At 43.6% G+C, this 23,915-nt stretch overlaps 1 protein-coding gene across 1 annotated transcript in view; it reads right to left on the reverse strand.

Moving 5' to 3' along the window:
• The window catches only part of SCHIP1 (schwannomin interacting protein 1), a 212,224-nt gene extending 191,539 nt beyond the window's left edge, over positions 1-20,685 (reverse strand). Inside the window, exon 1 of the mRNA XM_068953837.1 lies at positions 20,662-20,685. Within this exon, the coding sequence (XP_068809938.1) occupies positions 20,662-20,670 (9 nt within the window). The 5' untranslated portion in view covers positions 20,671-20,685. The remainder of the gene's footprint in view (positions 1-20,661) is intronic.
• Positions 20,686-23,915: the final 3,230 nt, after the last annotated feature.

Here is a 23,915-nt window from a genome sequence, read left to right on the forward strand (position 1 = left end):
ACTACCAGTTCTCATCCTACCTGCCAAGACGTCTCATGCCTGTGCCGGCAGCATGGATGCAGCACAACAGCTCTTGCCCCCACTGAGGAGCTCAGCCCGCACGGTTGAAGACTGAGGTCAGGTCACAATGTAGGAAACGCTGCTCATCCAGCCTCAGGCCGCCCTCAGATCCCTGCTGCCGGCTCAGAGCAACCTCTTTTCCCCAGCTCGCTAACTCACCCTGCCAGGGCACGACCCTTCGGGGCAGCTCCCCCATCCATCTGTGCCAAGCAGCAGCTCTGCAGGGCTTGGGCACCCTCTCACACCTCTTCATCCACCCTTGCGGCACTCTTACGATATTTGCCTCTTTATCCTATATCCTTTCAAGGATTTCCCATCCCTGCTGCAACGTGAGCTCTCCACCCTTCCCTTTTCTGCTGCAAGACACACAGGCACACGCACACGAGGACTGTATGGAAGAAAAGGCTCTGTTCCCATCAGACCCAACCGAGCTAAGATAGCGACTTTTGCTGACATCCCAGCCCAAGTGTCGCTAGCACCTTCTGACCGTGGGGAACGGGGCAGAGAGACCCGTTCAGCCCAGCAGCATCTTCTGAGGAGCAAGAGACAATTGAAAAGTCCAAGTGCTGCTAAGACGCCCCCTTACCAAGGGAGACGTGTTTTTTTTAAGAGGTAAATAAGCCCCCCATGAACACAGCCAAGCTCACTTCTGCATCAAAATTGCCAACCACAACTGAGGTGAAGTATTTTTCTGACTCAGTGACAAAGCACCATTTTAAGACTGAAATACCAAAAGGAAGCCTGGCTCTCATCAGTGGAGGTACCTGTGCAAATTGGTATAGTTGTTTATAATTTATCACCCTTACAACAGCACACAAGGAACTATATGAATATTTGAGTCTCTATTGTAAACGCTATACCCAGAAGTTTTTCCACCAGGTCCCTGAACCAGGGACTCCAGTTGTGTGGTTAAAGGAAAACAAAAAATATTTTTCAGGGAGGTTTTTTGCCTACTCAAGAAAGAAGAAACCCCAACCCTCAAACAAGCAGGGTTAAGATCTAACTCTCTGAAATAGGATCAGTTATTTCAGACACTAATCCCTCGACTAACTCGCGTTCTCCTGACCCGCAGTACCTGGATTAAAATGACAAACCTCTGCTCGTTACAGTACTACGTGATGCTGGGAAACACTTGTGCTTCTACAAAAGGACTAACCACTGAGAAAGAGCTACCAGGGGAAGGAAGTGAATTGTTACAAGCAGAGAGAACTTAATTATCACTAAATTTAGCGCAGAAGCTAAAGCTATTGAGAAAGGAAATGGATTTCTATTTAAATCTGATGTTTTCCCTTTCTAATTCCACCAGATAGAGAAGCAGCACCATATGCTCAATCGATACTTATTGTATCTACAATAGGACCGTTACTTTTCTTGCCACCACACATTAAGTTGTTGCACGCTTTCAAAGCCTAAATATCAGTAACACGGGCTTTGTGAGACATGCTGGAGTGACGGCAGATGTGCCAGGCCTGAATCCTCCCACCGGGTGGAACAAGCTTTTCTACTCTTATCTTGTCAGATCCTTCTATTTAAACATTATGCTGTAAAATCTGACAATGTATTCACGACTCAAGCAAAGCACATTGAAGACCATCTTCTGGATGGCATCCTGAGACTTCACCAGCTAGAAGAACAGGCTGCTGCTTCTTAACCCAAGACACCATGTCCTCCATTTGTAACGGTTTCATATAATGGAATTTTAAGGACAGAAAGCACAGTGATGACTGCCTCATCTCCTCTATTTAACACAGCATTTCCCCTATACACGCCAGCACTGAAAACCATCATCACCAGCTGAGCAAAGACATCTCTTGCAGAAAGGTATCAAACCTTACCATGGAGACGTCAGCAAAGAGAAGACTCACCACAGTGCCCCGGTTGCTAATTATCCTTACAGCCGTCATTGTTTTGGCCTCATTCCCTGGAAGTCCTCTCTCCTGAGCAGCCGAGCGTCTCTGGAGACGAGGGCTGGCCGGCTGGGCCTGCCGGTACGCTGTGGGCAGGCAGTGCCAAAAGCGCAGGACAGGCTGGCTGGGCTCACTGCGGTGCACACTGCCAGGGAGATGTGCCGCAGCGTCTCCTCCCAGCTGAAGCTTCCTAAAGGGGCTCCAAGCCCAAGCATACCTGCACTCCCTCCAGGACTGCGTCTGCGAGGACTAGGGATTTCTTTCTGCGCAGAGAACGGGTGAAATCATTCTTAATAAGAACGGTGTAGGAAATGGTGAACAGAGTGGATGTGCAACAGTCCTGGTCCAGAAGAGCAGCCCCAGGACGTTCTTCAATAGGAAACACCACCTTTTAGGAACACGAGCCATCATGGCAACTAATTAAACGTGGAGTTTACTGCTGTCGGTCTTTTTAAAGAATCAGAAAAGATGAACCAGGGACTCTAAGCCTGTGATGTTACATAGTGTTCAGACGCCACCGCGAGCACTGATTCTGCCTTTATACCTTCAGCACACAACTCCCCTGACCGGCTGCGTTCGGTCTGGGCTCCTCTGCAGCTGTTTGAAGCTGCAGGAGGGACCCACTCAAAAACTGATGCTGCTCCTCCACTGTCCAGTAGCCCACTGTTTAAGACCATTAATCCATACTTTTCAGTCCAAGGTAAAAGCCCAGTGTCTCACAAATATTGCTGACCCATTTCATTAAAGAGCAGTTTATTAAAGAGTAATGGAACGAGACAAGGCACTCAAGAGCTGCTTTGCAAGTTATGAGAATAGTAAGCAAAAAATAGCTCTATGAGGCATTTATCCCTTCATCTTACAAATAATTAGAAATACATGAGATCGCGTTATGCTTTTTAAATAGGCTACAGTAATGGCTTGTGGGAATACAATTCAATGACAATAGTTTATCATGGTAAGTCAGCTCTGTAGGGTTACAGTATGCCAAGTCTAAATGGGAACCATTTGTTTCCCTTCTGCATTGCAGCAGAAGCTGGCATAGTTTTTATGGGAGCATCATTGATGGTCTCCAACTGTTATTTTTTTTTTAAATTAAGCGCTGTGCCTACCGAGTTAATAAGCATGCAGTCAGTAAGGTCGCTCTCTAAGTTCCTGTAATAGTGCACGCAATATTTTGTAGTAACAGATAATAACATTTGACAAAGCATTCTGTAATTACCGCTCTGCCTTATAGAATATTACTAATAACACATAGTACGCCGCTCAGCCTAATGAATGGCTCATCGCTGATAAAGCCTGCTGCTTTTCTTAAAACTGAAGAGGCGCAAATGTGACTGAGTTGAAACATGTAAGTGGGTTTGCTAAAGAGCCAAGAGGTTTCACCGTTCGTGCTTGTGTGAAAAACACAGACTTCTCTCCCACAACCGGCCCTTCCTGGCAGTCCTGCAGGTCCTTATCCCTCCCTTACCAGTGATGACTAACATCTCTGTGTAGGACTTGCCTTGGGAGCAGAAGGGAAGGCAATACCTGCTCATAAAGCTATGCATTGCCTGGAAAGCATATTATACCTGTCATGAGGTGATCCAACTCAAAGACAAGCTCCTTCAGCTCACGGGAGCTCTTGCTTTGGGAGAGAAGAAACCGGACAAGAGTTTGCCCTGATCACAGAGAGACCAGGATGGCTAATGCTCTGGAGAGTATTAGCATTAAATGCCTCAAGTCTTTGACCCTTGTAATTCTCAAATTCTCAAAGAAATGTTACGTGTCGGATGGCTGCAGAACCTCCCTCCACCCCGGATTTTTTTTTTAAGCCAAATCTCACTACCCCAGCTCCCCAGCACTTACCCTTAGATTGCTGACTGGTCCCCAGACATTTGTGCCTCCACTTATGCCACCTTTCCCTCCTGTTCTTTCTTTGCATCCTAACCAGCCTTTATCTGTTCCTGATAGCACGGAAGTCTTCAAACCACAAAGTAGCTTTAAACAATTGTTTCAGCACTACTGAATTGTCCTGGCTATTACAGAAGAATAGCTTTACCACTAGACTGTAGCATGTGAATAATTTTTTTGGTAGAACAAGTTGCTTTTATTCTATCAAACCTTCTCCCTTTCCAGCAATACTCTGTCCCCCATAGTGCCCCGACAGATTTTCGTATGCATAACTTTTTCCAGATGGCAAATTCAGTGCAGACGGTAATTTACATAATTTAAAGCTGCTTGCTAGCATAAATTATATCACAGCACGCACACACAGGTGGTTCTTTCTGCTCCCTGCGTTGCTGCTGTTGAAACCCTGAGGGGCTCGTGCATGGTGACGGGTCACGGGTGGCCTCCGAGAGGTACCGGGCTTTGAGGTTCAGCTGTCGCTCACGGCAGCTCCACAGGCAGAAACGCAGGATCGGAAGAAGATTCCTTCATGGCTACAATTCACATCTGAATGTGCTCCAAACAGCAAGATTCTTTATTATTTAAAGAAAACAGCTTTAGCATTTTTAGCCGTGTTCGCTAACTTCAAAGGTGGTTTAATACACTTCCCTGCAAATAATTTGTCATTGACACCTAGCAAATAAAATTATTCCCATTTGTATCAAGTTTCGGACAGTGCATTGGTCTTTTTATTTTGTAAACCATCCTAACAGAGCTCAGAATAAACGCTAAGGAAAATTTTAGAGAGCTACCAGGATCATGAAGAGGAGATCAGACTCCCATCCCACACGGGGTTCAAAGGGGGATCTATAGCAAGACCAGAGTATTTATTCAAGCTTATACAGTGCTCCTGTATGTGCACATGTGGGCACAAATGTGAGAACATCCTTATGTTCAGCAAGTGCAGATGCCCAGAAAATCCTGGAGCCTTTCTGTTCCTCCTCACATCTCCTGTGTCACACAACCCATAACAGCCTAGAATCAGAATAAATAAAAGTAGAGCTATTTTTTGCTGAACAATAAAGAGGACTGACTCCAAGAAAGCCTAGTTGCTTGCTCTCCAAGAAATTGTGGACAAAGCCAATACAATTATTCCCACTGAGCCTAAAATAAGCAAAAAGAAAGTGTTAAACACATAATTCAGCACTTAAAGTAACAGCAGCTTGAGCTGCACAAAAGTGACATTAAACCCATGTAGCGCAAAGATTCTATGCTCTCGTGTTGGCATGCTTTCCTTAAATCAGGGGGAGGACAGTGTAGGAGCTATTTTCCAGCTGCACAGGCAGGTCTATTCAAAAGAAAATACAAACATCCTATTTTCTACCAATTTTACAGGGGATGCCTTACGTGTTATACATTGATCCTTGCAGAACTTCTTTATGAGTATGGATACATAACAATTTCTCATCTGCTTTACAAGCCGATAGGGAGACTGCTAAGAGTACACAGCTGAAAAAGCAAGGACTGAAAGGTGTGCCAGCTGCCAGAGTCGGCCAGGTACCATGGCAGAGCTCACCGGGCCAAGAAAGCAGAGAGTCCAGTACAGATTAAGATGAGTAAGATTATTACTTGTGCATCTGCCTGGGAAGCTGGGATGAATGGAAAGATCCTAGACCTTATATGAATAACACACAAAATGACAGAATAAATGCCAGAATTAAAGCTGTTTGCCTAACCCTATGCATGTCCCCTCATGGTACGTATTTCTGATATTTTTTTCTAAGTATAACTCTTTTTTTTTTTTTTTTCCTTCCCCCCATTGCACAGGGAGGATGGAGGCAGTGAAAGACAAGCTATCACACAGCCAATTTTCTCCTCGCTGTCTGGCGAGCGAGCCGACCTCATCCTCACCTGTACAGTTCAGCCCTGGCTCTGACTTGGTGTTTTTCATTCTGGTCTTTCCCATATGCTCTTCACAAGATCACTGGAGTATTTTGTTACCCAATCTGGCAAAGAAAGCGAAGCAGTTTCCATTTCACGGAGCAAATCAGAGGCACGGAGAGACCAAGAGCAAAGCTTTTCCTTAATTTGGGGGTGGGGGGTTGAACCAGAGAATACTTGGATGTACCCACATGTTTTACACTTCAGATGCAACTGTGCTTGCTGAGCGTCCACAAGAGTGAAGAACACCCCGGTCAAATACTGCCACTGAGGCCAGCAGCATTCACAGCAGCATCCCTATCCATTTCCTAGGATACTGTTTGTCCTCTATCCGCAAGCCTTTGTCTCGCCTACAGACTCCCAAAAATCTGCAACAAATGAAATAGGGCTCTGCCAACTCCAGTCTCCTGTGCGTTAACAGCTCTGTTTCACCTCCTGGACTGGTTCATGCTCCGCTGCTCCAACCAGCGGAAGCCAGGCGGAGATCAGGGCAATCGCTTCCTTCTCATTTGAAGCGACACATTGATAGGGAATGTGTGTCTGCACGGATTTGGGATTTGGGATGAAATCACTCAAAACAGAAACTTACTGTCAAGTATGAAGTCACTCACCTTCTAGAGAGCTTCAGTTTATACAGAACCTAAGTTTCTGTCCTGAAATATACCCAGCAGCAACTGAAACATGCAACCACTCAAAACAGAAATGTGCTGGCAAACGCGAAATGCAAACGTATTCCTCTTCCAAAGAGCCCCACTATGTACAGAACATAAGTCTGAATCCCAAAATAATACCCAGTACCAACTAAAACACACACATTTCCCCACATTTTGTCTTGCTTCCATCAATTTAGCAGCACAATGAAGCAATTTCCATAGTTAACATATGCACTGTGTTAAGGCTAGCCAAGATTTAACATTCTTTTGTTAATTTGGCAGAGGGGAAAGACACAATAGAAGAGCGCCCTACAATTTGCAGCCATCTGCGATACTGAAAACAGTAATAAACTTGAAAAGTGCTGTTATTACACATGTTATCGCTCCTAGTAAGCCAATGTCTTCAAATATTTATGCCTTTTATGTCTAAATTAATGCCTCTTAATTTCTGTATGAAGAAAGTGTTTTCAGACTTCTTTTCCCATTATATGACCATTAATCTTGTCCACTAGCGCAAGCTCCTGTGGTACAATACAATTTAGTCTGTCAGAGATCACTGGATAAAGTCATACTCAATTTTAAATGTGAAACGTTAAATTACTTTACGCTTTTATTTTTAGGTTTATGACATGCTCCACTGGTACTCAGTGTCTTAGGCCACTTCATCTTCGTGCAAAGAAGAACACCTCCCCAGTCTGATGGCGCGTAGCCACCACCAAACTCGTTGCTTTGCTTATAAACAAACATGAAGTTTCTCGAAGGACAGTAAAATCAGTATTTGAAATTAAAGTTTGTGTAAGAGTAGTCACAGGCATCTCAGTGACAGATCTATATGTAACTGCTTCCCCCACCCCCACTTGAGTATGTTCGCTGTCCTAATGATGAATCTACCGTCTACCTTCTGCCGGGGAAAAATTACACAGGCTTCTCAGCGTGCTAGCGCTGCAGGTCACATCTATCATCCCCAAGCCTCTGTTTTACTTTTAATTACAACACTTCACTCAGGAATGTTACTTCACATCATAAACCTGAGGAGAAAGTAGCATTTAATTTGTAGAACAGCTATTAAATCCTCTGCTCCAATAACATTAATTTGCTGCTGTTCCTCTTACTGAGGAAAAGACAATGTTGCCTTGCTTTCAGGACTTAAGATTTCGTGAAAAGCTGTTTGCCCAAAGCCACAATCACTTTGAAATTACTCGCATTTCCTCGGTGTCCGCATACTTGCCGCGATACTGCGTGTTAAAACCGAAAGCTCCGCAGAGAATCAGTCTCAAATAGTAGACAGTAAGGTTACGGCTGCACTTTTTAAAAGAGATAATTTCAGACCAGTCATTTTGCCTGTGACAACTGCTTCAGTTTGAACATTTCAGTTCCATTTCCCCCAGGTTGGGTTTTTATTTTCATATATAAGCAGATCCCATATTTGAGAGACTGGAGAGACGAGGAGTCTAACACAACTCTAATAGCTGCTGAAGCACCCCCAAAGAGTGGGTCTGAGCAGCGCTTACACACACACACACACACATACACCTTTTGGCTCTGTGCTGGGCCTAAAATCCACCACTGTTTCCTGCCAAAATTTGCATCTGTTCCTTTGTGAGTGGGCATTTTCCATCACAATTTCATACTAATCACTTGGTTGCCCATTTTCAGACCAATAACATCCACACTAGCATTTCTGTTCTATGGAAAAAAAAACACATTAGTTGCTGCAGGTTTTATTAGTGGGCTCTTACGTTTCCTATAGAAAGCAGGAGAAGAGGTGGGCAAATAGACTGGGATATTTGAGGGAGAGAAAAAGAAAAGGCAGGCTATTAAATACTGCCCTACGATCTTAGGCACTAGCAAAACACCAACTTAAAAAAGCGCCACTATCTAGGTTCCTAGTAGAATAGAACGTTACAGCCTCAAGGATCCTTTATTGTTGACTTAAGATAAAACATTACCAAGAAGTTACAGTAGCGCCCCAAAGGCAACCACCCTCACTATGTAGTTGAAGCAGAGTCTTGAAGACAGCATTTGCCCTGAGCTGTCATCCAAGACAAGGGAAGAAAAACAGACAGACAAAATTACTGGAATGAAGTCACATTGATCTCTCCCAAGCAAAAAAAAAAAATACAATTTTCACTTAAGAAACCCTTTAAAAAAAGTGGGTAAGCACTAGTGCCATGCTCATAAGGAAAATCTGAGAAGCAGGAAAACGTATTTAAAATGAGTAGGACCTAGCCTACCTCCAAAAGCTTGCCGACGCAGCGACGTTTTTCACCAGTCAAGCTTTCCTGTTGATCATGCCAACAGAAGATGCAAGAACATACCAAACTAATGTCTGGACAAGGTGACCCAGAAGGTGATTATTTTTAACTACCTATATGGTTTACATTTGCAAGTCACCTAGAGGGCTTCAAAGGCAAAATCCCACTCAATCTATAGAAGCAGTAAGACTGACTTTTGCATTCACAGGACTAGCTGAGCCCTATCAAATGCCTTCTACCTCTTCTTCCTGGTTTGAAAACAGGTAAGACATGCCAGACTGGCCCAGAGTTGATATACGTCTCTCACAAAATGGGAAGATAACTCAGTTGCTGTTTGATTTATGGTAACATTTTAGATTTACTACAAAAATTAAGACAAGAAAAGATATACTCAACTTTTTTCTGAGATTAGTATCTTTTTTAGTGTTATATTAAACATACAGAAGTGAATTTTAAAAGGTCTCCGCATTTGCCTTAGTCTGTTCCTGCTAAAGTTAACAGAAAATTCAGCATTACTTTAAACGAGAACAGAGAGACTAAGCATCTGGGTTTCTGTTGCACATTTGGATTTTGGGGAGGTTTTTTTACTCCCTCCCCCACGGTGAAAAGATGGTGCTATTCCACACAATTTTGTGGCTCTCACACACGCTCATAAAATCCAGATGAGCCAATGTGATTCTCAGGCAGCGCAAGAATAAAACGGCACTGGGCCGACCAGACAGCAACAATAACGTGCGCTTCCCAAGCGAAGCAAATCAGGGCACGATATCTAGGGGTGAACCATTTAAATGCAGCATAGAATTGGCTACAGCAGGGACAAGACTGTTATCGTTTTTGTGAGCATTTCTGTTTACGCAGTGAAAAGCAGTAACAGTGGCCTCATTCAGAGTGACAAGAGAGCTGCAGGGGAGATGTTCCTGCTCTCTTAAGGTAGAAAGTAGTATTGCTCTGCTGCATTTATTCCCACAGAAATCAAAAGTTGCCTATCTAGGAGGGCTGCTGGTTCCATATTACCTTTTGGTAACTTTGCCTTTTGCTCAAGGGAAAAAAAAAATCTAAAAAAAAAAAAACTAAAAAAAAAGCCTAAAATCTAGTAAACTTCTACCACAGTCAATGCTGCTTGCCACAGAGCGCAAATACAGAATCACCCAGAACAGCCCTCCTCCTGACAATATGCATTTCTACCAAAGAAGCACAAACTGCAGATAGTGTGTCTTAAACTAAAGCTTGCTTAAAGAACTGGTCGTTTACTCAGTTAGGGACATGTAAAAATACTTGGGTTTAGACCACTTCAGTTAACCTGTTTCTAAACTATTCATAGGAAACCTCTTCATCTGAAGTGTCTGTGTATTTCTGAAAGCAGGTGGTTTACACTACACTGATTTTTTTTTTTTTTTTAAGAAACTAACCCATGGATTAGGAAAACATTGTTCAGCTTGCTCTTAACACAGGTAAATAATATTGTGATACGGGGATAAAATGGCAGTGGTTGAGGGGCAGCTGAGCTGTGCCTAGCATGCAAAGGAATTCTCCTCTTGAGCATCAGGGCTTATGTTTGTGCATTCAGAAATAAAATGAGCAAAGCTTTAAGAGCATGGTCTCATAGGGCTCCATATTAATATTTGTTGTTAATATGGAAAAAAGGGATAGGCAGCAAAGGAATACAATTTGCAGATGATACCAGTTGTCAGCCAAACCTGACGAAGATCAGAAAGAATGCTGGAGTTTGGTGAACTCGTGAGCAGATTAAACTTACTATTAACAGATGAAATGCAGCAGACATTGAAGGATGTAATTATATTTACATGAGCATCTTGTCCGATTCAAATAATTGCATTGAGACCTGAGGGATACAAAAAAAGGAGCTACAAAGTGGTATCAGGGAGAAATAAACGGGAGACCCCTCTGCCCCGTGCAGAGCGGATCACGTCGTGACACTGTCATGTGAAACGGCAACACCTTTGCAGCTGGAATACTTGATCCAGGTTCCTTCCCAGCAAAGTAACTGGTTTGGAGGCAAGTCACCAGAACAGTCAGACCATGGAGAAAACTTCTCATACCGAGAAGAAGCGCTGGAGCTTCTCCCATCGGAAGGGAGATGGATAAGAGCAGCCTCCATAACAGCATCCAGCAGGTTACAGGCACTATGGGCAAGCAACATTCAGTGCTGAATATTGGCATTCACTGAAAGAGCAGCAGCAAATTCAAATGCGCCAAGAAGATGCACTAGTACTTGAGGGGCCTCCTGCGCAGGAGCACCTTGCTGGAGGTCAAAGCAGCTCAGCAGCACGCCAAGGGCAAGGCAGGGCGAGGTGCACGCGGCTAAGGGTCATAACCTTAGGAGACCCCAGAAAGAGGCAAGCCGGGTGTCCTCCAGAGACAAGCTGAACTGCTGAGCGGCTTTTTCCTCCTCAAGACTGCACATTGTCACTATAATGCACATAGTGTCTGGTAAATCCACCTGGTTATACGGTATAGCAGTAGTTAGAAATAAGCCCAGCCATTTATTACATTTCTTTTTCAAAGGGCAAGGAATGCTTTCCTCAGTGACTACATAAAAGACTTGGGATGGAAAGGAGAGAAAAAGTGAGAAAAAAGATAAAAATAGAGAAAAATCGACATCAAAGGTTTCAATTTTACTTTCTCTTTCTTCTTTCCTTAAATAATTTCCAATCAACTTGTGAGATGGGAAGAAATATCTCAAAATGGGACTTATAAAAAAACATTCCATTAATTTTTTTTTTTCTTCACAAAGCAGTTTCTAAATGGCAGGCTGTAACATTTATGATGAACTTATGAAATCTGATAGAGTTTCTTAGTCATTTGCAACAGATTTCATAAGCAGTTATCTTCTCATTCAAAATTTGTAAGGCATAACCCCAAATCTCGTGAAACTGAATTAAAAGAGAATGATTTTAAATAGCAATAAATATGGGTGCTTCATTTGCCTTTGGGTTTTTTGAGCCTTTGGACTTCACATTCGCAAGCTATTCTCTGCAGAGAAGGCCAGAAATATATTTTCATTAAAAATGCAAAACTCAAGAATACTCCTGTGAAATGTGGAGTCCAAGGATGGGAAAACACTTACCAAGCTCTTTTTAATGCTGAGGCATCAACAGTACTTACCCAAAACTTGCAAGCAAATCTGATGCAAAAGTTTCTTATATCAGATTTGAGCCAGTTTTCCTCTTCATAGCTCGCTCTTTCAATACACAAAAAAATGGGGTTTTTTGGTGTCATAAAGCTACTCTAAAGCCTGCTTTTCGGATTCACATCAGAGGCTAAGAGACAACATACTGGTTTGAGAAGTAAGTGCTGAGGTCGTATTTGTTAGCACAACATTTGGAAACTTGTTAACTTACACCGATTACGAGGAGTTTTATTTTATTAATAGAAGATGTTCTATCAGGAAGTGTCACAGGAAAGAAAGAAACTAATTAAAAAGAATGCATGTGGCTTTAAAATAATCCCAAAGTCCAACAGGGTTGGACTGCTGCTTTTAACATCTAACATCTATGCAGTGATTTAACTAGAGTAACTAGAGTTAGAGATGAATTGCCTGCAATGCAGGAAAGGAGAACAACCTATTCAGCCACACTCTTAAGAGAAAAAAACAACGCAACAAATAACACAAAACCTGAAAACCGTTCTGTCTGCCACCACCACCACAAGTACCTACTGCCAAGTAAAGCTCCCAGCCACCTCTGCTTCCCAAGATCTTCAAACTCTGCCTGAAACCTGAATGTTTTAATTTAATTGCCATCAACTAAGCTGACAAGCCTAAGGGACGGGAGGTTTGTCCAGCGACCCACACGCGTTCATGGTCCTCAGCTCACACGAACTAACATCTGGGGAGTCCCTCACCCTCCTTGGAGAATACCCTCACTGACTACGGTTAGCACTGGTAGTAGTGAAGCTGCTGTATGAAGCTTCTTAGTAAAATACTAAACACATGAGGACTAGATTTCTAGAGGAAAAGTCATTCCTAAACAGCTATTATTTAGCCACTCTTAGCCGTGCTTTAGGAGGTAGGCTAGCGACATCATGTTGCTCAAAAAGTCTCAGGAATCAGGCTGGTTTCAAAGTTCTGTGCTTGGTTTTCCAAGAGAGTTCACATATGTGATTTTTCAGAGGAGGAATGCTATTTGGTAATTAGCTTAAGTGATGCAATTTTCTTCCAAGGATGATAACAACGACTTGCAGTCATCTTTGCAACTGTAGCATCTTCCTGGAGAAGTGAAAATAAGAAGTCTTAACGTTAGTGACGGAGGCAGGTTCCGTGTGGCCTGTTCCTGTTGGCAGCAGGTACTAACCTGTAACTGGAACAGCAAAATGCAACGGCTCAAGCCAGAGGGCCAGTCCCCGAAGACACATGATGCAGATAATGGCCCAATAGCCCAGGTCTTCCCTTAAAGGTAGCCTGTACAGGCTCCCAGACTAACACCTCAACTCTCAACCCTTTACAAATTGTGTCCTATTCCCAAGGACAGGGAAGACAGGCAAACGCCTTTACCAAAGTAAAATACATAAAAACATACCAAGAAAATTTTCTGCAGAAGCTGTTTAAAGGAACACGTCAATGCTCTTTGGCAAGCTCTTAAATATGGCACAGTCTGGAGAAAGTCCATCAGGAAGAGCTCGGTAGCTTCGCATCCTGGGGTGATGCTTGGGGAGAGCGGTCACTCCAACCACCTGTGGAGAACATTGCCTTGGTTGTCCCTCAATGTTTTACAGTCTCGGCTGCCCTGTTACCTTCCATCCCCCTTGAGCTTGTCCCCAAAAGCTTTTTTCTTGTGTTTTCCAAAGAGCCATTGATTTCCAGGATTAAAGATGAGAGCCTGCCGTATCTGCTGTTCTGCTCAGATGGGCTCTTGGCAGAGCTGGCCACTGCTTTGCTCCAGGTGTCCTGCTCATACCAGAGGTCGCACAGCTGTGGACCTCACCAGGCCCAGCAACACAAGTCTCTGACTGGGGCAGAGGCACCAACACAGAAGGGGCTTGCATATTCAAACCTAGCCTACCAAGAGCAAGAAAACTGAAAGGTCTAAAAGGAAGCACACAAGCTGTTGAGTTTGCTTTTGTATTCGTGAATAACCTGTTCCCAAGCTGTTATTAATTCAGCTCATTAGGCCATTTGTTGAGGTGTGACCATAATCCTCCCTGCTTCCTGGCGAGGGAAGCGCTGGCAGGCAGCTAGCATAATCACAAGGCATTTCTGTTGAAAGATTTCCAAACCTAATGTTTCTGGGATTATGCCCAGGATGGCAAAAGAAAGATCAAGCTCAGCTACCTTCAGCGCTGCAGAAACTGATGTAAGGATATCTGCCAAAACGCACTCTGAGGCGGGACTACAGTAGATGTTAACATGCCCTAATCTCTTTTATGCTTATCAAGACTAAGCAAGATGCACCAAATTAACATAACAGAGTAAGGATTTGCTAATAAGGGCGAGCGCACGGCACAACTTGGGGGAGTGGGGGGAACCACTCCAAGAGCATCCTCCTCGTTTCTGATCCTTCTCAGAGTGATTAGAATCACATTAAATCACATTTTGAGATGTATTCTAAGATTGTACACTGTATAAAGATATTTCTCTCCTCCTAGCTCACCAAACCAGTAGAGAATGGCTTACAAACCAGTAAGGGTGTGTAAGGGTTTCACTGTAAAAACAAAACAAACAAACAAATCCTTTGGTCTCTTACAAATTCATTTACTTTTCCTTAGAGGCTGCTCAAAACACTCTTGTCACGCTACAAAGAACTTTCATCTCCCGTAACTAAGAGCTTCTGTCCTGTCCCTGTTCTGACCAGTTGAACTCACAGAGGTTACTGGACCTGAAATGCACACCGTCCTTGCCGCTTGCTTTCTAGCAAATAAAAGCTGATTGCAAGCACTTGGATCTACATATCCTTCAGTATAATTTATCCAGCAGAAAAGCAGGACTTTTGAAAGGCAAGAACCAATATTTTATGGAGAGCATCCATCCAAAGGGTATCCAAAGATTATTACAAATTTATACTAAGCTTTACAATACCGTACGCTATCACAACTTACTCAGGTATCACTGAGAAGCAGCATGCAGAAACTGTTATTTCATCTGCAACTAAACTGCCAGCAGCTAACTGCTGCAACTGTTTCGCAATGTACCAATGCTACCCAATTTATTTTTAGTATAGGAAATCAAAATGTTTTGACCTGAAACTACAAAGGGAACAAAATCACCTGTGTAAACCTCCCAGTCTTTTCTCTGTTATACGGAAGAAGGCAAATTTGTGGCTAGAGCTTATACCTTTTATTACCTCAGCTGAAACAGCCAGAAAAACTAGACAAACTTCCGGACTCGTGAGCTGCTCTTTCGGTCCGAGATAGCAAGCAGCAGATTACAAAGCTAGATACAAGATGAGAAAAAATTGCTCACACTTAAGATATTAATTAATATCTTAAGATAATTAAGATATATGTTACACATATGTTACATATCTACCTACACGTAGGGTACCTATATACCCTACGATCATCATGACTCAGAGCAAAATATCACTAGATCATACAACAAGGACACTTAGGACACCATGATGCTTTCTACCGTCGAGCTCCTTCTGCAGAAAACACGGCAGCGGCATGACAGCAGCCCCTTGGTGGTGGCTACAGCCAACTTTCACCAGCGTGTCCTTCCTACTCCAGCAGTACCCATATTAAAGATTCGGCAGGTCAGTTACATTCTACTCACATCTAACCAGAGAAAATTCGCTAGCTATAATGCCTGCAGAAGCAATTCAGTTTTAGATCAGTCACTGGATATAGATCACAACATTCAGTAAAAGGGAGCCACAGAAGGACTGCACAGATAACACGGATACAACCTACTTGTTCACCAACAGCTGCTTCTGACCGACAAGCAAGTATAAGCCCTTCCCCTCCGCAGCTCTCTGCACCTGGGGAGAAGGACTGTTTGCCGGGAGCTGAAAGCAGAGCAGTCCTGCTCCTTCGCCGCTGGGACTCACACGGGCAGGAAGCTCCTGAGAAAAGTGGTCTTGTCTGTCTTCTCTCTGGAGTCTGGAGGCTATTTCTATGTGAAGCATTAGGTTTTCTTCTCTCCGTGCTTTAAGTTTCCCTCTCTTCAGGTGTGAACGCGAATGATAAGCGCGCTCAGAAGGTGCCCATCATCTGCAGGTAAGCGTGGTGCTTGTTTCCCCAACCCCTCCAAGACCGCAAGAGAAATAACCTTCTTGTATTACCTGTTTTTTCCTCACCACTACTCAAGTACAGCAGCAAAATGAGAGATAAAAGGCAATTCCAGCACCAGGCAACAGAAAGAGAAATCTGCCTTTCCACGGCTCTCGAGGACCCTGGCTTCACCCAAACGGCCAGGCAGGGAAAAGGGAGGTCCCCTCTGTCCCCACTGGAGGATAGAGGGGCCACCATCCTCACGACCGGCTTCCCCTTCCTCCAGCTAGCCTGGCCACGGCTGAATAAAGTCTCACAGGTGCGGCAGTGCCCAGGCAGGAATAAGGGATATCGTAGCAGCAGAAGCCTCTGCTAGTTTTAGCCCGGTGCACGGTGGTTTAGGCAGGGAGACAAGATTGTTTCATGAAATCGTGGGAGCTGAAGTGTGAATCACAGTAAACCCTAGCCCTGCCGGCGGGGGGAGACTCACTCAGGGACCACCACTACGTTTAACTCCTGCTCTGCTTGCTCTGGCCAGCGCCGGCGGCCCGGGTGGGAAGGGGAGTTTCGGCAGAGGAAGTTCAGCAAAATCTCTTACGGGTGGGAGCTGTCGATTCGCGCAGCTGGGAATGACACTGATACTGCTAAGTGTTTCACAAGGACTTGCTGGTAATTCTGCAGAGCGAATGGCGAGCGTGCTGTTACCTCTCAGCAAGGCAACAGGCTTGAAAACACTTTTCTACAAATGCCTTTGCATTTAGGCAGCTTAGCTGTTTTGAGATATGTTGGTTAAAACTGGGCATGGTGGATTGATTACACCAATCTCCACACGCAGCTTGCTCGCCCAGAATATCAGACACAATATTCTCTCTAAGAATTACTGGACAACTTTACCCTGTTCTTCTGTTTTTTCAGTCTAATTTCTTGCCAGGAAGGTTGGACGGCACCGCTGATGTTGAAACGTACCTCAGCTAGGCTTTGCGTTTAATAGTGCTGTTAAACACCTTCATCTTATAGGTGTTTTAAACACTTATAATTTAATAATCCTACTTAAACACTTCACTGAATCCCGAAAATAACTTTTGAGATTTTAGTACAAATTTCCTTTGCCACAGAAGAGATGATTTAATATAACGGCAATCTTAACAGAGAATTAAAAAATGAGTTTAGTTGTCTGACGAATTATGTGCCACGTTCATTTGGGCACGTAGCTTCTCATAGCTCTGTTTCGGTGTTTAAGTTGTAAAGTTTCATTTGGCTCCCTACGGAGATTATTTTGCATACTACAAAAAAGACCATTCAGCAGGAAGTGTTTCCCTATATTCAGCCTAATTCCCTGCCTTTATCATCTTACTCACTACATCTTTTCATTCCACCAAAAATAACTCCTCTTCTTTCCTTGATACCGAGTTTTCAGATTGGTGAGTGGTTTGTGTTCCCTATCCTTTCCCCTCTAGCTAAGTTATATATATTTTACTCTCAGTCTTCCCACAAGCGGGTTCCCCCCAGCTGACGTGGCTGGCTGCAGCTGAGGGGCGTCGTTACGGTCGGTGCTCAGGATTAAACGTCATCTCCCAAAGCAGCCTCGCTCTCCTCAAAGCCTGTTGCTTCCAAGATGTTTCAACGTGCCTAATACAAACAGCCCAGGAAAGGTATCTGGCCATAGGGGGGGGGACAGCTCCTTTCTCCGCTGTCGCCCAGCAGCTCAGTCTAGATCTCCCGTCCCAATTCAATGGCCTGGTTCAACCTCTACATAAAACCATGTCATATCAGCCAATGTTCTTACCAACAGAGTTCTATCGCTATTCACAGTTTTTCTGAGCGCTACCTTAAGCTATGTCTATCTTCACTTATTTTGACATACCTTTAAATGAAGTATTGTCAAAGTTTAATCACTCCCGCCTTCTCATAGAGATATTTAAGAAGAGATATGATCAGTGCTCTTACCTAGTAGATATTTTCCCAAATGACTCTTTTTCTCAAAAGTGCGTTATATACTCTTCAAAGGACCTGACCTTTCCAAATGAAAATTTCTCCATCTAGATTCTGCTGAATTCAACGAGAACGAAGGTTACTTCACATAGCTCAAGACCAAACTCCTAATGAACTCCTAGGCAAAATTGGCATTTTCTGAGGAATTTTAACATTATATTTAGCATTGCTGTGGGTGTTTCAGTATACCGTATTTACACATTAAACCTGTCGCACAGGAGCACATTCAAACTCGGGTTACGATACGTTAACCTGCATTCAGATGGACGCTGAGGTCTGAGGAGTTCCCAGACAACGTTGGGAGAGGAAACGGTCAGGTACATCGGGACAAGCGTTCGCTGTTTGATGACAACGAAGCCTGCTGAGTGGTATCACTGCAAACACAGTAGCCTTTTTGCCCGATCCTACAGCCACCAGCGCCAGCAAGAGCACTTCTGACGACGCTGCTTGGATCAAGAGCGAGTTCAGCACAGTGCTTGAACCACGTGAGGTCTATTAACACCACCGCTGGCTCCTGGTACGGCACAACGTCCCGTAAGAACATCTGAAGACTAAATTACTCATACCCCTGTGAATTACTGCCTGTTCAAACACCACAGGAAGCTATAGGGCAGGCTTTTCAGATGTATAAAGTGTTAAATATTGTTTTTACAATGAAGTTTACCTACACTCACAAGTCTATTTAATAGTTATGGGTATTTTCTGACTTTACCTTGGGAGAGCATACCAACAAGCAAAGTCATTTATTATTGTGTTTTCTTTGACATCCAGAGAAACTGCTGCAAGTATAGAATGTGTCCTTGAATTTGATCTCATTTCTGTATTTCAGGTCTATATAAACTTTTAAATACAAAATATATGAACTAACTGGTGACCGTTGGGCGTATAAATGGTCTCATTGGTTTTACGCAGATTACATTAGCCCACAAACCATTAGAGTAAGAACTTGCGGGACCCTTAAATAATGTAAAAATGGAGTTTTAAGAGGCCAGAGTTTTGAAGCAAGGGAAGGGCAGATATAGTATCTGTACTTCGTAATGGACAGAAAAATATTTGACACAATGCAGGTGGCTCGACAGTACTGACCTGTGAGCGTTAAGTGAATTCCAGCATCTTACTATTAAAACAAACTCTTTACATATACATATTTATTTACAAGACTACCTATATAGCTTATCTAACCTATCAAACAGCTGGCAAAACTTGAAGCAGGCAATAAAAGGAATCAAAATATATTCAGCTCTAGCTAAATTGCATACTGCTAATGCATTCTTTTTCCTGTGCAATTTAGCAAATTAGTTTACATTGTCTGACAAGTTGTCCTGGAAAACATAAAAGCTCAGATTAATTTTAGCTTTGTAGAAATTATAATTCAATATTTGCTTTTTTTCCATCCACCCACGCTACAGTTTAGGACCCATATCTTCTATGTCATGTCAGATATATCAATATCAATAATGTTAAGCCTCCTCCTTCTTTCCTGCTGATTTAAAAGCGGCAAGAGGATTGCAGGCAGCTAGATGTTGCCTGTGTAGTATATATATTCTCACCTGCGGTGTCAAAACCCTAAAATGAAATGCCCACATTACCGTTTACAATTAGCTTTAACTCTAATTTGTTGTCTCAGAAATATGTTAGTCTACTATACCTCTTCAGAGTTAATAGTACCTTGTTTAATATATTACCCTGTGGTGTTTATATACATTCATTTCAACATATTGCATTCTGATTGATAGGTTTTTAATGGCGCATACAACGTTTAAGTGGTCTGTTTGCAAGTAGAAGAAAATGAAAAAGCCTCATGGGTTATTTCTAAACTATCTTGAAATACTGTGCAGTTTTGCATCAGGTGTAAACGTAACCCACACTGAAAAACCTGTCCTTGGGGGAAGCAATCTTTCATAAGGAAAAAAAACATAATTTGTTCTTAAAAGGGCTTTGATGCCCCATGTACACAACTAATGCCTCTGAACTAAATCTCTACCTACTACAACTATTGTGCTGTGAATGCCACAAAAAAATCAATTTGAGATTAATTACTTCATTTCTTTGACCGCTGTCATAGTCAGGATTGGTCCTCCCAGCATGTCCTGTAAGATTTCATGCAAACCTGACAACCCGTCCTTATTGCACATGACAATATATGTGAGATCTCCCATGTTGACAAACAGCTGAACTCTTGGCTACAGAAGCTTTACGTTGGTCTGCTCGCTGTTCAAGGGCTCATATACAGAGGACCTGACATGCCTGCTGAATATTGACGCTTAAAAGCCCTGTAGGGTTACCCCATGAACCGTAGCCGTGCTTTTTTCCCCCAATAATCGCAGAGCAAAAATAAAAGGGCAGTTAAACCTACAGAAATTCTGCAACAGCAGCATGACCACGGCTCTTAAGAGCCCTCTGAATCCTCAGGCATTTTCTCAAACGTGGTTTTAAATTGTTACCACATGAAGAAGATTCCCTCGTTTCTGAACCTACACCATAATACAGTCTGAAATCTCAGTTTCCCTAATAAACTTGCTGCAGCTTTGTGCGCATTAGAAATTGCATCTGCTAGGCTGTATTTGTGCAAGCCTCCTTATCTAAAGGGGGAAAAAAAAAAAAAAAAAACCTGCTGCTTGATTTAAGCTTCCTTTAGGAAATCTGCCTGCACATCTCTGGCTGGCAAGTAAAACAAACAGCATCTACGTCCCGGTAGGCACCCCCCACCCGCGACAGCTCTTCATGCAATTACTTCTAAGGAAACCAGTCTATCCGAGAGCTTGCAAAGCTTCACGAGAGAAACGCTTAAGTATTTATTTAGGAAATGAAATACGTTACCAGCCGCATTGTGAAGTTTCTGAGTCACCTGCAGGGAAACGAGAGGGAAAGCAGCCGCTCACAGCGTATTCCTCACCGTGCTGGAAGCCCAGGCTGGCTCCTACAGCAGAGCAGGCGAGAGCAAAGCTGCAAACCTTTGAGTTGAGCTCACTCTATAGGCATCAGAAAACCTCAAAGAAAAAAAAAAAGCGCCAGAGCGCAAGCGAGTGAACAGCCCACAGACAGCGAGATGAGAAACTTCTGGCACATCTCCAGCGCAGGAATGAATCCACTGTCATTCAGAGATGTACAGCGACGGAAACGAAGGGAAACTCGGATTTACAGATGGATTTTGATCCTGCTCTAATCATTCTGCAAAGATGTGCAGGTTACAGCTCAGCTCAGCTCATTTTATAACGCTTATCCAAGGACAACGTTGAATCAAGAATTAATCGGCATGCTGTTATGGGGGTGTGTATGCATGCGCGCACACACACACACACATATATATAGAGATATAAATACATGTAAGCCAGTTTCCCAAGGTGCCAGCACCAACTTCCACAGGATCCCTCCATCAGCTCTTTGCTGCAAATTTTATTAAGCCCAGCACAAAGGTGCAGTAACAACTGCATCCAAGTGGATTTGCAGTTTTTGTAACGCTCTCTAGACATACGAACAAATTTTTTTTTTTTAGGTTTTTCAGTATTGCCACGATACTAAAATACATTTTTAAAAGATAACTCACAGGTTTTCAAGCATGCAGCAAAAGTGCCAGCACATTGTAAGTAAACTTCTCCAAATATTTATTGCATTTTCAGCCAATGGAAGCAAAATAAACAAGTCCACAGTTGAAGTAGTAAGCCAGAAACATCGCTAGTTACAAATTTTTCATATACTGGTGGAAAGACTCTCTAAAGTCATAAATAACCAAGATCACTAAGGAAGTGTTTCCAATCTGAACTGGTAGAAAAAAAAAAAAAATCTGTGTTCTTGAATACTGCTGGTAAAAAGTCTGGTGTTTTGCATTGAACCCCTGCTTCAGTTGTCTCAGGAACTTGCACGCTGGTGGGTTTAGTTATTTTGTGGCCTTGCGCGCAAGGTGAATGAAAAGCTCATGAAAAATCTGTAAGTAAATACTATCTTGGCGTGAAAAGGGAAAAGAGGCTCCATACAGCGTGGGTTAAACTACATTACTGAATTCAGCCTCTTTTATTCCCTGCACTGATAGTGCACTAATTTAAAATCTGGTTACAAGTTCAGACAGTAAATATAGCTACTAATAATTACAGCTCTCAAAATTAGAAGTATGGTTCCTGTAGATTTAGATTGCATTTAATTTAACTAACAAAGGACAGTAAGAAGTCAAGCTAAGCTAACAACTGGGGGGATTCGTTATTGCTTGCAGTCTTCCTATTAATAAATCAGGCCTATGATTTATTAATCAAGAAAATCAAGCAGCAACAAACAAACAAGAATTAGTGACACAGAGGGCAACGCCAAGGAAGACAGAAGGTCTCCAAAACAAAGAACAAAACATTGCCCAGCTCATCTTGGGAATACAGAAGCAGAAGCATCCTTAATATCAGCAATGGTACACTTGGTTCAACTCTGGTTCTCGGATCTAGTACTACAGATGGAGGAGCCGAAAGGAGCCAGTGGTGAACAGCTGCGTAGACATCAAATTCAATGACGTCCCTTATGGTGACAGGCTGATAGAGCCCAGGCTCCCTGCTATTCAGGAGCACTGCGAATACGTCTGCGCTGGCCAGACCAGCCAGGTCCATCTGGCAGCTGGATAGGCACAAAGGCAGCTTTCCAACCGTCCCACTCCTCCCCTGGTGCAGGCACCTCCCAGCCCGACCGAGCACTTTGGACGAAGGCACCCCAGCTCGAGCCCCCAGCGCGGTCCGGGTCCATGGGCTGCATGGATGTCCTGGGCACGCTCGCAGGCTCCGATTTCATCTCCATCACAGCCAAGCACGCTGAAGCAAGGCCAGCACCACGGATAGCCTGGGCAGGAGGCTTCCCCGCAGTGGCTGAGCAACCAACCGACCAACACACAGCTCCAGATACGTAAGACTGACAGTCTGTCCAAGGAGGACTGTCTGGTTGGTACTGCAAATCTGCGTTTTTCACCAGGGAATGGGAGAACCTGTTTTTTATTAGCATTGTCTGTACAAGCCAACATAGGTGTCGCTCGGGCAGGAAGAGCTGGCATTTCAGAACACAAAGAAATTGTCACAGACCCTATTGCTACCGGTGGCAGAAGTGGTGACACGGAGATTCTGCATAACGTTATGCTGTTTAATACTGGGAGCATCACCTAAAACTGGCAGCAAGCTCCATTTTTAAAAAATGGGGCTCATGACGTTTTCCATGATCATTTTCTTCCACCAAGTTGGACTGAAATTACTAAGTACACTGTAGGTCGACAATACAAACGTATTAAACTGAAGATTTACGTGTGGGCAGATAGAACAGCGATGGGAGACCAGCGTGGCTAAAATCTGGGAATGCCGTACCTCCAGGTCCCATCACAGCAAGGGGCAGCAAGGAGGAAGGGTGTCCTGGATTTGGTCTGCTCTGCTAGACATGAGCACGTGGCACCAGATTTGGTTCAAAATTGCCCAAAGTCTGGTCAGCGGCTCAGCCCCTTTTGTTCCCGGGAGAGATCAGAAAGCTGCAGGAAACACAGCCCTCACGCGTCCCCTCCGAACAGGTCCAGTGGGCAAAAGGCTGGTGAGGCAGGCCAGGGACTGCCCAGCTAGGGGAGGCTCTCCAAGGCCTGCGATAACTTATTTAAAGTTAACAGCTGTGGAGTGACCTGTTCTTTTTTTCTTACCACTAAGGAAAACAGGCAGTCTCCTATAACAAAAAGGAGGGGGAAAAAAAAACTCACAAAATAGTGCTTCTTCTTCAAGACAGATGAAGAAGCTTGAGAAAACGTATGTTATGGCAGAGCTCTGGGCAAGAAACAAGCTTATGTCGGAAAATCAATGTAGATGCAAATGCCAGGAATAAGGAGGACTGTGAGCCTGCGCAGACAAGTAATTTAGAAACAGGGTACCAAATTCAAAGACCTATAAAACTTATAGGTTAATGCGTAGAGGCGCAGCGATGCACAGACTTGGCTACAGCTGCCTCTCTCGCCTTTCTGTCTACGGTCCAGCACAGCTTAACACACGGGGCTCAAACGGGCCAGGAGGTAACTCATCCTATAGCGCCCCCATATGCGGTTCACGCTCCAGCCAGAGCTCAGCCCCGCACCCACC

The sequence above is a fragment of the Struthio camelus genome, chromosome 9, assembly GCF_040807025.1.
Source record: "Struthio camelus isolate bStrCam1 chromosome 9, bStrCam1.hap1, whole genome shotgun sequence".
Lineage (NCBI taxonomy): Eukaryota > Metazoa > Chordata > Aves > Struthioniformes > Struthionidae > Struthio > Struthio camelus.